This window comes from Anser brachyrhynchus (assembly GCF_964034855.1).
Source record: "Anser brachyrhynchus genome assembly, chromosome: 2".
NCBI classification, from domain to species: Eukaryota; Metazoa; Chordata; class Aves; order Anseriformes; family Anatidae; genus Anser; species Anser brachyrhynchus.
Window position 1 is genome coordinate 60264764 of NC_137695.1, and position 16593 is coordinate 60281356.

The 16593-nt window shown below is 40.6% G+C and overlaps 1 protein-coding gene across 6 annotated transcripts in view; it reads left to right on the forward strand.

The window, feature by feature from the left end:
- Window positions 1–16593, forward strand: part of GLI3 (GLI family zinc finger 3) — a 217826-nt gene that overhangs the window by 140260 nt on the left and 60973 nt on the right. For all 6 annotated transcript variants that reach the window (XM_080582212.1, XM_080582209.1, XM_080582211.1 and 3 more), the window contains 2 exons: window positions 4021–4226; window positions 9828–9974. In XM_080582212.1, the coding sequence (XP_080438338.1) occupies window positions 4021–4226; window positions 9828–9974 (353 nt within the window). The remainder of the gene's footprint in view (window positions 1–4020; window positions 4227–9827; window positions 9975–16593) is intronic.

Here is a 16593-nt window from a genome sequence, read left to right on the forward strand (position 1 = left end):
AGGAAAGTGTCATGACTAATAGGAAAAAATATACCTGCCTCCCCATACACTGATCTCACTGCCTCGGCATGCATGTGCCAGTCTCCTGCTGAGTGGTTGAGACTCTCCAGAGCATCAGAATCTGGACAAGGGGAAGTTGGCAGACTGGAGATGGGTAGGTGATGCTGTGTTAGGTACGGTAGTTGTGTGTCATTCAAAGCATTTTGACATGTTTGTGATGAAAAGGAAGGCAGTCTGGCCAGAAAGGAGACACCTACATAGTCAGCCCTGCTTTCTGCTGCTTCTCTGTCCCGGTTCTGTCCCCTCACAGTTCCTCGTGCACCCCCAGGCTCCTCACAGGCATGGTGATGTGAGAAGCTGAAAAGCCTGTGACTTAGTGTAAGCACTGCTCTGCAACAACTAAAACATCGGCGTTGTTCTCAACCTAAATCCCAAACACAGCACCATACCAGCTACTAGGAGGAAAATTAACTCTATTATTATTATTTCTCTTCCTTTTCTGTCCCATTTAACTGTCTTCATCTCAACCCATGAACTTTAACTTTTTCTCCCCCCATTCTCTCTCCGATCCCACTTGGAATTGGGGGGTGAGCAAATGTCTGTGTGTTGCTGAGCTGCCTGCTGGGTTAAACCATGGCATTCTCTTACACGTCAGGAGTGTAGGTGTAATCAAGGTTACTGAGGAGTAGAATAAAATCAGCCTAATGTCACAAACCCAGGGACCTCTGTCTTCAAATAACTATTCAAACTATCTTAGGCATTGTATTAAATTTGAGTTTGCAGGAGCTGTGGGTGCAGACGCAAAGGTCCTGATCTGGAGGAAGCCTTAGTGCTCTAAGTGTGCTGCTGAAGAGGAAAACCCCTGTGTAGGAGAAGATGCACAGAATTCCTGCCTACCCATGGTTTACAAATGAGGCATAAAATGTCAAGCAGTACCTCTGAAAACGTACCTGCCTTTTTTCATGCTGAAGGCTTGTTGTATCCTGTGGCATGGCCTCAGACCCAAGGCAGAGCACCATTTGCCAAGGCCAGTGATGAACTGCATGTGCAATAAAAATGATGGGGGAGGAGTGCCACTCACATCTGGAGATGTGATTTGCTTGTCACTGACAGTGTCTGCAGAGCCAATCCTGGGCTGTAGTGTTTGTTATTTACACAGGACAAAAGTCAGTCTTTACTGGTATGTGAAGAGGTTGCAACGTAAGATCAGATGCAGCACGGGAAAACAACAGCTAAGAGTAAGCACGTTTGGCTGCACCCTTTCTAAAAGTCATATTTTAGTTTGAAGGAGGGAGTTAAACAATTCAAAAGATGTCCATGCTGAAGTTTACTATGAGGGGGAAGGAAAGGAAGGGATTTTCCATTTATTGGAAGAAATCAGGAGTGCTCAGACAGCGGGAGCTGAGAGCAGATGAAGGCAGAGGGAAAATGGGACAGTAGGAAAGGAGTGTCTGGAAACACAAAGGAGTGAGAAAAGCACAGGCTGGAATTGAGTTGGAGAAGTTAGCAGCAAGTTAAAATCAGATACTGGAGAGAAGATTAGTAAACATTAGAGTCCAGAGTCAGGAATTTTATGTGGAATCTGATGACTCCTTCTTTCTGCCTCTGCTAATACAGCGTATGTGCCTGCTGCTGATTGATGTTACCCAGATGGGTGTCCTTTCTGTAGCATCCTCAGACACCAGGCACGCGGAGGAGAGGAGGGAGAGGAAGAGGCAGGGCAGAGGAGGAGAGAAGCAGTTGAGTCCCAGTGTCCTTGAATGGCTCCCACTGGGTCTGAAGGGAGAGGCTGACAGCCTGGCTCTTCATCTCGCTCCCGCTGCAGCGGCTGGCTGTTGGCCAGTTGGAGAGCGAATCACTGAGGATAATACAGACTCGCAGCCTTCTTGCAAAAGCTGTTTAACAGTTTTCTGTTCTATATGCACCAGATAACACCAGGGCTCCTGCTTGCCAGCACTCTGTTTGGGTTTCAAGCTCCGAGTTTATACGACATTAGAAGAAATGATTTGTAAAGTGACATTGTGAGTTTCCAAACTTAGTTTCTTTGTTAGACGTGTATCGAATTTGCTATACTACTGCATTTTCCTCACTGCTGGGATGGGAAATTCACCCTGTAATGTGATATCCAGCTGTGGTATTTTCGCTTCCTACTTCGCCATGAGTTTCAAGGCTCCTGCATTCCACCCTTGGCCTGGCAGGGAACCACAAGACAGCTAATGCTTCATGGCTGCTTGGGTTTCACAATACCAACCAGAGCAAAGCTGTGTTTCCACCAAAGCTGTGTTTCCAAAACACTGGCAAATCAAAAGCATGCAGAGAAAAGGTGCTCTGAGGAAAGGGGGTGCCTGCTCTGCACAGTGGTGGGAAACTGCTCCTGGTTTCTGCTGCTAAGTGCATTTTAAACACAATGAATGGAGAGTGACTGGACTTCTCGTGGGTGCTTTGCCTGGGTGCCAAAGGAGTGATTGCTCTGATGCCTGCTGCTAGCACACAGCCAATGCAGCTCTGTAACAAACTTCAGAGCAGGGAGGTATTTTCATACGTGGAAGGCTTACCTTGCAGAAAGCCTTGCGAGGGCAAGAAACACACAGAAGCCAAATAAGGAAGGGAAAGGGGGAAGAGGGAGAAAAGCACAACAGGAAAGGTCTTTATTCCCCAGATTTTATGAGCCCTTGTGGATTTTGTTGCAGGGAAACTGGTATCCTGTTAGGAATGCATAACTTTGATCTCTGTCCCATTCATAGGTTAGTGTTTCCAAGCTGATAGCAGGGTAGAATTGTCTCACATGTAAGATTATGTTCTGTTGGCCTTCTAGGTGATGACAACTATCTCCATTGATCGTGGTGTGTGTATGTTAAAAGAAAAAAAATACATTTCTTGTTTTATTATTCTTTGTAAGCCAGCAGCATCAAAGGAACAGGCTGCCCTTGCTGCTCTCACAGCTGCTGCCTGTGTCTGTGTTGTATATATGCTAAATTAATTGGAAAAATAGGGACAAAAAGACATTTAGTTCGGGTCAACCAGTTGGACTAGAGCAAATACATGACAGGCTTAATCATTGTCTTTTGCCAAAGAGCAGGTTGGCAAGGGCAGGCACCCCAACCCCTTATGATGAAATTTGGACTTCTTCCAGTGCCTTTGGAGCCTGGATGCTGTGAGAGGAGGGTCTTCACTCTGAGTCCTGAAGCTGTCATACCGTCAGGGTGTGATGGTGAAGAAGGTTACAGCAAGTTTCTTGTCTTTTGTCAGCTGTGAACTCAGCTTTCAGCCTTGCTTCATCACAGCTTGGTACACGCAGCCTGAGAATGCAACACAGCTCTCCCTTCGTGTGGGTGATGTATTTAATTACTGTTGACTTGTTAAAGGCATCAGTCTTTGGTGCCAGGCTAAAAGCAAACACATGCAGCAATCTTTGCTCCTTTGCCACCAAGTTTTCACCAGCTTTTGTGGGAAGGGACAACAAAATTGCTCCAAAGTGCCCAGCTGTCTTAATGGCTTACAAAGTTCGAGTTTTCTGAAATTATTTCTGTACAGACATTCAATCTTGCACTTTCAGGAAGGGTAAGCTGGCAAAGCAAGGGAGTGGGTGCAGTGTGACTCAAAACTTTCTTCCCAATAGACATGGTCATGAAGACGTAAGTGACTCAGCATCTCAGTATGTCTTCCATATTACAGCAGTAATTAATATCTGGTATACAGGGTGCATATTTCACGCTAATTAAAGCGATTATCTGCTAAACTCTATGGAGAAAGGGTATTGAGGGATGTAACGATTAAACTATATATAAGCTTGTGTTAAAACTGGCCAGAGAAATGTTGCTAATAATAGGTAGAGAGAAGAATCCATTTCCTTTCCTTTCTCTCGGCAGGCAGTTGAATTTGGTGGAAGTTACTACATGTGCAACCCAGTTGTTATTTTTTCAAGAAATAAATGTGTTACATTTAAACTGTTTTTTGTTTATCATATAGATAACCTGGCTGGTTTTTTGTTTGTTTTTCTTTCTTCCTCTTGCCTTCCAGGCCTTCTGCCTTATCTACTAGCCCAACGTATTCAGACCTTCCATTCATTAGAATTTCCCCGCACAGAAATCCCGCTGCAGCATCAGAGTCTCCCTTCAGCACTCCTCACCCGTACATTAATCCGTACATGGACTATATCCGGTCCCTGCACAGCAGCCCGTCCCTGTCCATGATCTCGGCAGCACGCGGACTCAGCCCGACAGACGGTGGGTTAAGACAGGCTTCCTGTTTTCTGTCATTGTAGCAACTAAAGTTATATTAATCTTGTCAACATTTTTCCCCCTCATTCAAAGCAGCTTCAGCAGGTTTGTCAGACATATTCATTATGTCATAAATGTTTCAATACTTCATCAGCCTATCACGGCTCATTTGTACATTTCACAAATGTTGAAACTTCAGGAAAAAAAAAAAAGCCTTGCCTCATTCAAAATTTAAGCTGGAAGGGTGGTGTGTGTCTTGTGACATCTTTTGTTTGTGGAGCTGACCCTGGGTGTGATTTTGATCTTCGAAGAAACCCTGTGCATCTTCACTGATTTGAGCCACATTCTTAATGAGTGCAAATCATGTAGTGCCATGGAGTTCAAGTGCAAAGGCTTGTTAATTAACATAGTATTTTTCAGTTATGTAAACCATGTATTGATTTGGTATATTTAGTCAATAGTTCTGTTTAAAGTTCTGTAGATTTATTTCCATTTACCCTAGCCCAGAGATATGAAACTGAAATAAAAGAAGTGGCTGATGATAAGGACAAACACCTTTAGTTTAAAAGGTGGACAGCATACTTGAAATGTTGATACTTTAGGTCTTGGTGGGACCATAGCTATTACTGTCCAGGTTATTTGGGTTTTTAGTGAACCTCCACAATAGGTCTTGTTGTTACTCTGGCACATTTCCTATTCATTTCAGTGGGAATATTGGTGAAGTGAGCAATGAATAGAGTTGCACATGGTCTCAGTCTCATTAACAGTAGGTTTTTCAATAATAAGGTAAGTAGTTTGACATTTCAAAATCGTAGTATTTGCTGAAGAGAGCTGAAATATAACACACTAGCAAACAAATATGTAGTGAAGATAATTAAACTGTTATTTTAACTATGGAAAAGATGTGCCCACTGTATGCAGAAACTTAGCAGAGTTAAACTGCCTTTAGGTGAATTTGAAAAATGAGCAGTGCACCCTATCCAAATGGATAACTAATTAGTCCTCACTTATAAGAACATATACCTTTACAGTTAATCCATTAGTTATGGGCACATATTCTTATGAGAATAAATTTTAATGACCTAGTGTCTGTCAAGTTATATGGCATTCACATAAGGCTTTTCTAGTAGCACTTTGGATGTTATATGAATCCTTGCTAATTCCACCCTTTTTATTTCAGCACAGATATTTTCTTTTTTAAGTTTGAAACATGCATATTTTGAAGTAACAGTTTGGATGCTCAAAGATACTCAGGGAGCTTTGGAACATTCGATATGGGATAAACATAATATATCTATAATGTTATGGCATATTTTGAGAAAATTCTTGCAATGCATATTTGTTCTTTCATAAAAGCTAATATGCAGAACACTGCTATCTTTTCTTTAGTAGCCTTCTGAATCACATTCATGCAGAATTTCATTTATGCTAAGGTACCTCCAATTGCACATACCAAGAAAGGAAGGAAGGAAACCACCTATCACACAAATATAGGACATTATCCTTTGTAAGTTCTCGGTCTCGGGTAAATGGTGCTTACTTCACTTGCATAGGTGTAGGCATATAGTGCCATCCAAATACTCTGGGGCATCTGACTATCACCCAACACTCTAGAAAGGCAGAGATCTCCTAGAGGTGTTTTGTCATATTCTTCAGGCCAGTAGTAATCTCTCCGAAACTCTAGAGTGTTTCAGGGTAGAATTCAATTTCAGATTTTGGCAACTAATTTTAAGTATCTACAGTACAGAACCCTACCTGTGATGTTGGTGTGCTATTTTGCCATTATAGTGCAGTGAGATCTACATAATGCAGTCAGTGAAGCCTTAGGAAACTATTCAGCTAACACAAATATAGGCACTAATATTTTACTAGCTGAATCTGGAGCTCAGTCATAACTACAGTAGTGCTAAGACTCACATGTCTACAAATTAGGTGTCTGCTGTCGGATGAGGTCTGTGGAATATCTTACCTTGCCTCCAGCTGCCACCTCAGAAAGGTAGTTTTCTCCTTTAAGGCTTGTTTCGTGTCTGCCAGCCTTGGATATCCAGGGGCTTTCAAATGGCATGAGACATTTAGGTGTGCAAGACACAGTCTTGATGCATTACTGCTCATGCCTTGAGCTTTGGTCACTGACTTTATACACAAACTTAGCCTTTCATAAGTACAAGTTAAATGTACTAGGTAAAGCTTTTTTCATTGTTTTTTAAACAATTACATGTTAGTTCACATTTTCTCTAGGTTCATGACTCACCTTTGATGAGTTGCTGCAGCACAGGTGTTGTGCAGCAATTCCTGAAAATACAGTAAATGGAGGCATTGGAGATATTTTAATAAAACAACATACTTATTGAAAAGCTGTTAAATTTGTTCTCTGGCATCCATAGGTTGTCATCAGGTTAGTCAGACAATAAAATGTCTGACCTGAAAAAACCTTTTTTTCAGGTGAAGGTTCCTGGAATCAGATAGTCCAGATCATGGCTTGGGCACTGCAATGAAAATTTAAAATCCTGTGATTTAAAGGGAGACGTGCACATAAAGTACTGATAACATGGTGGACATCATGCCTTAAGTCATATAGCATTTGAAATTTGACAACTTGTAAGTTGTTACTGTTCTTCTGAAAGTCATAGTGAGATTTCTCTTGCTACTCTTAATTGCTTTAGGCCACTTAAATAATTAGGTCAGTGTACTACTGGGCTCAGTCTGTTGTCTTACAGATCAGGGGATAGCCAGGAGCCAAAACAATCCGTAACATAACTAAGAGCAGTTTCACATTTACTACAGGTTTTGCCAGCTGTAATTAATGACTGCCACAGCAGCAGTGATGGTAGCGTCATGTACCGTGTCACTTCACCTTGCCCAGCAGAGCCAGTGGGCTGGGGATGGACAAGGGTTCCTCGGAATAACACGAGTGTTCGAGGCAGGGTTAAGGACTGAACCCACTCTTGCTGGTGTGTGTCAAGCTGAGAGCTCGAACAAAGCTCAGCAATGACCACAAATGCAGAAGCACAGAAGCAGATGCCTCCTCCTGTAAAAAGGCAGGAGCAAAGCTGAAGCTACCCAGGGATAAACAGGAGAAAATTCAGTGCTGTGGGCCTTCCCGTTTACCCTTCATTTACCCTTCATGCAATACATCATTTAGTAGGCTAATTTTTTATGTTTGAAGAAGGTAGTAAGAAATGATCTTTAAAGAGCACCGGAGCATTTCTCAGCATATGGAACATTTAGTAATGCAATTATGAGCTTGCTATGTGCTCTGCTGCAGTTCATTTTAAAGTTTGCAGCCAATGTTATTGTTAGTTAACCCAGACACTTATGTCAGAAAGCTCAGGAAGTATGTTAAGTGTGTCTGGAAAGATATGGTGGTTGCCTACTACTGTAAAACTTTAAAATCGGTGATTCAGGGTGAGTTACTTGTCGTTTGGAATCTGGTCTGAATGTTTTTCTTGCCATTTCACAGAAAATGATGGTGGCTGAAGTAGATTATATTTAATTAAAAAGACAAATTTGTAATTTGGAAAAATATACCAGCAACCTTTAATTTATCTCAGCTTATTTTCTTATACCATTTCAGTTCCTGTTCAGTGTACTTCTATTTTTTTGAATCTTTTCTGAAAATTGGTTGTATTTGACATAACTTGAAGAGCATTTTCTTCAATTCTATTTGGTAAAAATAAAGGCAGGTGATGCACTTTAGAAATGTGGTTGCTGAATAAACTTTTCTCCAATTCCCGTGCTGTATTTTCCTCCATTTAGTATAAATGTTGTTTCTTTGCTTCTGAGGTTTGTATTTGGGATCCAATTCTCTAATGTAAACATAAATTATATTTTTAGTAGTACTATGTAAGTAAGAATATTCAGGTAAGTTAGTAATACACAGAACTGCAGCTTGAAATTCTGTTTCCATTCAGGATTTGGTTACTGCGATCAAAGAAATGTCTCATTAAATAATATGAAATAATAATAATAGTAATAAAAAAAAAGTTGTGGTGTAGCTTCTTAAGCTAAGTAGCTTTAAGTTCTTTAGGCTAACTGATGGGCTGATGTATCATCTTCTGGTGAGCAGAGTGTAAGGAAATTTTAGCTGTTTTGCAAGTGGAAGAAGTAGAGAGTAGAGATGAAGTCTGCTCACCTCAGTTTGCACAGCAAGCTAGAGTCAGAATCAGGAATGGAGCGCAGTTCATTTTTTGATCACTTCAGTACTTCTCAAAGAAGCCCATGAAATGACCCTGTTCTTACAGTAGCATTTGGAGCCTGCTGAAACGAGATGATACTAAAATGACATGGATTTTTGTGTTTATCTATAGTTGCCCATTAGTTGATAGACTCTTGAAAACTTCAGGGGAACAGAAAGCTCACACATTATTTTTGCAGGAGAGAAAGGCTAATATAAGTCACTATCAGAGGACTGAATCACTCGTAAGATCACTTACGGGTAGTAGAGCCCATTTTATCTGTGCTTCTGACTCTGCAAACATGCTTATAAGTCAAGTACATGTATATATGAACTTTGAAGGATGGGATGGCCGCATTCATTGACTTCAGTCTGTCCTCCAAAAAAAAGCAACCAACCTTCCCCTGTTCATGGATGGCAGGTATTTGTCCTGAAAGCGTGCTTTGTCCTTGTTTACTCCTAAACTTTTATGCAAACTGTCACTGTGAGTGAAAGTCTCAGAAGACCAGAGGTCTTAGAGTAATAGAATCATGGAATGGTTTGGGTTGGAAGAGACCTCAAAGATCACCCAGTTCCAACCCCCCTTCCATGGACAGGGATGCCACCCACTAGATCAGGTTGGCCAAGGCCCCATCCAGCCTGGCCTTGAACACATCCAGGGCATCCACAGCTCCTCTGGGCAACCAGTTCCAGTGCCTCACTACCCTTACAGTGAAGAATTTCCTCCGAATGTCTAGTATAAATCTATCCTCTTTTAGTTTAAGACCATTCCCCCTTGTCCTATCATTATCTACCCAAGTAAAGAGTCCTTCTCTATTTTCTTTATAAGACCCCTTTAAGTATTGAAAGGTCACAGTGAGGTCTCCTCGGAGCCTTCTCTTCTCCAGTCTGAACATCTCCAGCTCTCTCAGCCTTTCTTCATAAGAGAGGTGTTCCAGCTCTCTGAGCATCTTTGTAGCCTTCCTCTGGATCCCTCCTCTGGTCTTCTGATCAGAGACTCCAGAAATCTGAATGGTTATGGAAGTTGAACCATGTTGTTACCTTAGCAATGGATTCCTTTGGGCCAGGGGTGAGGTAAATGAGAAGAAAGCTCTAGGAAGGTTTTCCTGCATGTGGTTAGCTTTTTATGGAATGAAATAAATCGTACTAGTTTCCATTGCTGTCAGCCTGTCACTTTTTGAATCACTTAATAATAAATATAAAAAAATGAGATCACTGAGCTCATTAATACTTTATGCTTGCTGTTTTTGAATGGTGTCTTTGCATTTGCATCGTTGGTTGAAATACATTGACCGGTAGTGCTTACTGCAGATGTTGCATTACATAAAAAATAAACAAGCTGTTTTAATAGCCAGAGAAACCAGAAATGTGATAAAACCTTCCTTTTCGTTTATCTTACGTCATTAACGCTGCTTTTTATGTTGTGTTTTTAGCTCCACATGCTGGCGTCAGTCCAGCTGAATATTATCATCAGATGGCTCTGTTGGCAGGCCAGCGCAGCCCGTATGCAGACATCATTCCTTCAGCTGCCACTGCTGGAGCCGGTGCTCTTCATATGGAATATCTTCATGCCATGGATAGTAAGTGACATTTTCTAGAAATACAATTCTGCAAAAGGAACTACATTGTCATTCCTGGTCTGACCCAAAAGGTCTCCACGCAGATAAAGGAAGTGGGAGTCAACACAAGCCTCTTCATGAGGCTGGAAGAGAAGACCTAAGCATTGATTGCCAGAAGTACAAAGGTTATATTGAGTCTGAAAGTAAACTGTGAAAGAAAGTAGGGAGAGGAACAGGACTGCTCCTGAAAGTAGGTTATACATTTTATTTCCAGCAGGGCTTGAGTGCTTTTGAAAGTGTCCTTTTCTATTCACAATCAGTAACTCACTTTTATCGTTAGGGTGAGTATTTCCCCTGATGAGCTCTCTGTTAATAAAAGGTTTATGTCTGTTTTTCCATTAGGAGAGCATGTTCCCCTCCTTCTTAGAGAATGGTAGGCATGCCTACAAGTTGTAGGCGTAGGCATCACAGACTTTGATACTGCTTCTAAGGTGAAGCAGGTTGCTGAATTCTTAAGGATCCTGTCTTAGTTTTCCCTAGTATTAAGAACATTCTTTACCCACTTCAGCATCTTTCAGACCTTTGACATATCTCCCTTTCTCTGGTGAAGGAAGAAAAGAGAGCACACCATTCCAAACTGTTCACTGTTGCTTCTTTTGATCAGCTTGAAAGGTAATGCAGAGTACTCCCCTCTAGTCAGAAGATGTTCGTATGCTTATTGGGATGAACTTTGTTTCTTCCAGAAGGGAAGTAAAAGGCAATAACAAAAGACAAGCACTGTTGACTCTTGCTTGGTAGTACAGAACAATGCAATAGCATTAGACCACCTTATTGTCCCACAGCTTTTTAAAATCTTTGTTAGCATGTGGTTTCTTCTTACCCGTGTCCCACTTTTGGCTGCCTGCCATAGCTGCTGATCCCCAGGAGTGTGGGAGTTGGGAGATTCACCTCTGGAACACATGGGAATATTGGTAGCTACCCCTGCAAAACACACTCCTGGGAGTGTGACATATTTGACTGACCAGCAGTCTTTACAAGAATCAGGCAAGACAGATAACTGTGGGACTGGGAAGGCAAACTATTTCCATTTTGTTACCTTGATAATGAAGGATTTTTTAATTCAGTTTCTGTTATCAGTCTCATATTGCACTGGCAGTGTGCATAGTGATTTCACAGTAATGTAAAATACCTTGAAGAACGTAATAAAGCAAAACAAGGAGTATGGAACAAGAATTAATGTGCAGGTTTCAGTGCTTGAAAGCTTAGGAATGTCATACTTCCTAATTTGGATTTTGAGAGGGATATGGAAAGATGAGGTACACTGGTAATGCAATTGGTGCATATTAATAATAGCTTGCAGAATGGAAATTCTGTTGTGGTAGCAGTTCAGGTAATGTAAATCTTCTGCTGTGTTCCAGTTGCAAGGAAAAATCCCTAGCTTGTATAAATGGATGTGACTTCATTGAAGTAAAGGGATATTCTGTACTTGTGATGTTCTTGGTTCCTATTGGGAGTTTCCAAATGCACACAGATAGAAGTTCCAAACCACGTATTTAGAGGCAGACGTGATGGAATGGGCCTGTTCAGTATATAGGAAGATGGATACCTAGGTGTATGATAGAAAACCTAAGAAAATCAGAAGGCACTGCAGTACTCATACCGATAATGGCATATGCACAAAGGACCTTCTTGTGTGAGTAGAGATTATATATGCTGTAATCTACATAGAATTACAGTTTTTGCATCCCAAGCGTATTATCACTTCTTATTTGAGGGGAAGTGTATTGACCTTTGCCCATAACTTCATTCCATTCATAAAATGTACCTAAACACTAGCTCTAATAAGAATGTTTGCTGTCACCAGCTTTAGCAGCTATATATTTGAAATGTGCTCTTTAATTTGTTTTGTGTTTGTTTTTAAAAATTAAAATCACACATTTGAGATTCATTATAGCAGCAACTTTTCAACTAGGGATTATTTCAGAGTTAAAGACAAAAAATGTGTAACAATATTATGCAAATGGGTTATTTTTAAACAGTAAGTAGAGAATTAAAATAACGAATCCTACAAAGGTCACTCAGCTCACCTTCTGTATTTGATGAGAATGTGTTTAGTCAGGCAATAGCTGCTTTTATCTAAATAGAGTATGAAGTTACCCTTTTACTTTGTAAAAACTAATTAAAACTATCTTAACTTGCATGTGTATACAGTAAATTAATTGTCATTAAATAAGAATCTGAATGTCCTATCATTCATCATGCTAAAGAAAACCCCTTTCTTCTTTGTCAGAATTTTACATTAGAAAAGAGAACAAAACAATTAGCAGGAAGCCAATACTAAGGCTTTAAAAAAAAGAAAAAAAAGAAAAAAAAAGAAAACCACAATAAGAATGCCCATGTTTGCATTTAATAGCTGAGTACAGTGATCAATGCAAAGCAATGTCATTTGTTTGCATCTTTCTTCTTAAGGGTTTATATAGTGATCTTAAAAGTACTCTTTCACCTTTGCCCAGTCTTGGCAAAGGAAACAGAAGAGAGACTAGTAGTTTGCCTCATTATCTGCTATCAAATTCTGAGTGAGTTAACTCATCTCAAAGACTGCTGCTCATTTATTCCACACAGCAACCAAATAGATACAAGCAAGACATTGTTCTTATTTTGTAATGCAAGTCTGTCTCCTAACTGTGTGCTTATGCAGCACCTAGCACAGTAATCTGGCATCTTTACCCTGTCCCGTAATATAAATAATAATGCCCACAATTGTGGATGATATGAGCGAGAGAAGGGTTAATCAGAAACTTAAATGTTGCCTAAGGAGGAAGAAACTTCTTGAAGCTCTAAACTTCACTGTCCATGAACTTTTTAATATGTTGTGGGAGAATAAGGCCAAATTCCTGTATACTTGATTGGCATGTTTCCTCATCCTCTCACGTGAGGCATGAAAAGTGGACCAGAATGTTCTTTGTTGTTTATAATGCTTTTCTGCCGTTTTGGCAGCCAAAATCCCTCACCAAGTCTTCCCATCATCTTCCTTGATCTTAAGGGGTCAGATATGTTACCTTTAATTATAACATCAAAGTAACCAGGAGAGTAGCTGTGGAAATAGCTGTTGCTATTGGCAGTAGCAGCAACTGTAATTCATTATTGTGGCTGGAAAGATACTGTATGCAATACCTGTCTTTTAATCACTTACATAATTCTAAAAATCACACAGCTTTTGGGGGTTGATATCTGCATATTTCCCTTGGAGAATAAATTTTACTCTGCTTTTGAATTGTGTTTAGTGGAATAATGGAATCATGGAATCATTCAGGTTGGAAAAGATCTCTCAGATCATCTAGTCCAACATTTAAGGTTGGCAAGCATGTTCCCTGAAGTTTCTAGGTTCACCTCCAATCAGTATTAATATCCTCATTCTGATTAACTTCTGCCTGTGCTCACTCAGAATAGGAGATTTTCCTTTTTCAGAAGCCATTCAGCATTGGCCTACCCCTTTTGCCATTACAGACACTGATAGCAACTCTGCTGATGTAACGAATTAGGCTTACCTGAGCAGTTGAACCTATGTGAGGAGTTTTGGATTAGGCTTGCTTGATTTCTGATTTTCAACCACAACTGGAGAATGAATGCAGAATAGCAAAGCCATTCCTTTTCCTCTTGCATTGATGAGTGACAGAGCATTTTGGAAACAAAGACAAAATTCATGACAGACTTTCATGAAGTGAAAACAAAGTTTATACATACGTGAGCAGAAACCAAAAGGAAAAGAAATAAAAAAGAATGCTTTAACTAAAAAAAAAAAAAAAAACAACACCAAACTTCCATGTTCACAACTTCCAATAGAAACTAATGCCTTGGATGGGTTCAAAGAAGTTTGATTTAAAGGGATGGAATAAAACAGATTTGATGAAGTTTGATTTAGAGGGATGGAATAAATGATACATGTCTGAAGATTGCCTTATAAATGATTAAGTAATGCTAAAAACTTCAGCTCAGAAATCAAATTCATGGGCAAATTTGCTGGATGGCATATTCCATTTTTGAAATTTATGATGGAGATAGATATCTGTTATTTTAGAATTGATCTCCACCCCAGGAATAAGACCTTTTCTTCTGACACCTGCTGGGTTTTCTGTTGGCACACTGTAGTCTTTACTATCTACTACTGGCTTTTTTTAACTATAATATCTACTCCAAAAAGGTGACGTTCCTAAACAAATCTTCGCTTTCAGCTTACATTTACATGCTTTGCCAAAGCTGATTTTTTTTTCAGTGGTTGCCCAGAGGTAAATGGATTTTTAGTGAATCACTAGTCCTGCATTTTTTGGTTTTAAAGCGTTTTGTAAAGAGTGTGGAATGTAATGCTTTGGTGGGAGAATACAGTGCGCAGACAAACATCTCAAATTGCTAAATAAATATCAAAGTGTTTGTGTTTAAAATAAACGCCTGGGCAAGGCTGAAAAGTTTGTCTTAGTAGTCAGAGTAACTTACAAATTGTGATCTATTCCTTTTTATAGTAATAGACTGAGTAAGAATGATGTTATACTAAATGAATGGTTTAGCAAACATTCTCCAGGTTAATGAATGGACAGCTCATGCTTAAGACTTTTTAAGAATGTAAAATCTAATTAAACCATGGAGATCTGAAAAAACAGTAATTCCATTTAATTGTATTTTCTGCGTTGAAAGTTGTGGCCTCCCCTTCTCCCACTGTCAGATTCTGTAGAGCTCTTGTGTGGCCTTGGCTGTCGGTTCCTGCTGTGAAGCAGGAATGTCCTCCTGTATGTAGGGGACTGTTCACCCTTGGGAAACTGGCCCCATCCCAGGTATATGGAGGGTGCTGGCAAATACCGCCATCTAGGTGGGGCTAGAAATGGGCACTGCGTGGAGGAGAAGAGGAAGCCCCAAACTGCTGGATGGTGTGGCTAAAGCCTGGGCTCTCTGCAGCCAATGCTCAGCACTTCTCCTCTAGTAGCTGGAAGAGACCTCTCTGTTTGTCACTGCCCACAGATCTCATGCATCTCCCACAGTGCAGGGGACAGGCATGCCCTGGCACAGGGCCTGGAGTATCCCTGTGCTGAGGTGAGGAGTGGGCTGGCTGCTGGCAGCAGCTGGGAGGCAACGGGGAGGTTTAATGAGCATTGGGAGCAGCTCTTAGAAGAGCCATGGCATGACTTCGACAAGGGGTGAAGCAGATGGGCTCAGTCCAGAAAAGGCAGGAGGAGGACAGAAGTCATTGCAGTTTTTGAGGATCCATGGAGAGCATGGATTTCACTCCTGGGTGATCTGCTGAGGGTGACTGTACTTCTCTCCAAGATCATAAGAGCTTTCAACAGTTGTTGGTGATGCTTGCTCAGACTCCTCTGAGGTATGGGCTGGAGTACTGATGAGTTCAGCTGGGTGCTGCTGGCACAGAAAATAGTGGCTGATCACAGAAGAAGCAAAACCCAGCTGTTGTCTCCTGCTTTTATTGCCCAGTCTAGCTTCAAATGAAAGATGTTCAGTTGTTAGTGTCCTTAGTAACTGTTCCACTTTTTTGATCAAACCTACGCTCCCCCTCTCCAGTTAGAATCAGTATCCATCAGTCCACATTTTGCAGGCTCCTAGCAACTTTCCCAAATAAGTAGCAAACCCTTTGTAGTTGTACAGATTCAAAACTGCACTTCAGATTCACCATCACATTTGAAACTGCTCAAATACTGACATCTGTAGAGCACAATGACTCTAAACTTAAATACAGAAATTTAATGAGGTCTTGTCCCCTTCTGAGTATGCCTGCTGCCTCCTTGCTGGCCTGATGAGGTCTGTGCTAGAGGGTTCGTATCAATGTTCACATAACTACAAAGAGTTCCTGTCATATAAAACACACCATTGGGGTAGTTGGTAATAGATGCTGCTGTGGTCATGGTGCTTGAACAACATCTCACTTCGCTGGTCAGCCAGTGTCTATCAGGTCTTGTCCCGTTCACTTTCTGCTTAGCCAGGAACACCTGTACTTAGCCATCCCCTTGTAAAACAGCGATAACAGAGTTTATTCACATATAAAACACTCAAATTGTATCCTCAACTGAGGCAAATTACATTACCCCTACTGACTTCAGAGGAGTTGTTCTAATTTATGCTGGCTGAACAGTCAGCAGATGAGTAGTGGATGAAAGATGTAAGTGCAAAGTATTGCTATTTTTGTCTTACCATAGCATGTATCTTTAATTTCCTTATTAAATACATTGCAGCTTCTTACAGCTGCTGATCAATGTTGGGTTTTATTTTGGCACAAATAAAGCATTTTAGCCTTTGAAAGATATGAAGCATGGTACTAAGAAAATAGCAAACAGATGCAGTACGATAGCAAGCTTGTAAGAAGGATATAAAAAGGATTACATAAAGCGTAGTAGATTTAGGAAGAAATAAATGACTATGTCTAAGTTTAAAATGATGAATCAAGACGGTGAATATTCATTGAAAGGCTGAGCAGTATGGACTAATGTCTCTTGTGCATAAAAGGAAAAACAATACAAAACAACGTATCAGCCAGATGCCAAAGAGAATTGACATCCACGTTGGCAGTTGAGGCAAAACTCAGCACAGATTAGGAAGAGGACTATAGACAGAGATCTGATCACACAAGCACAGCTGCAGT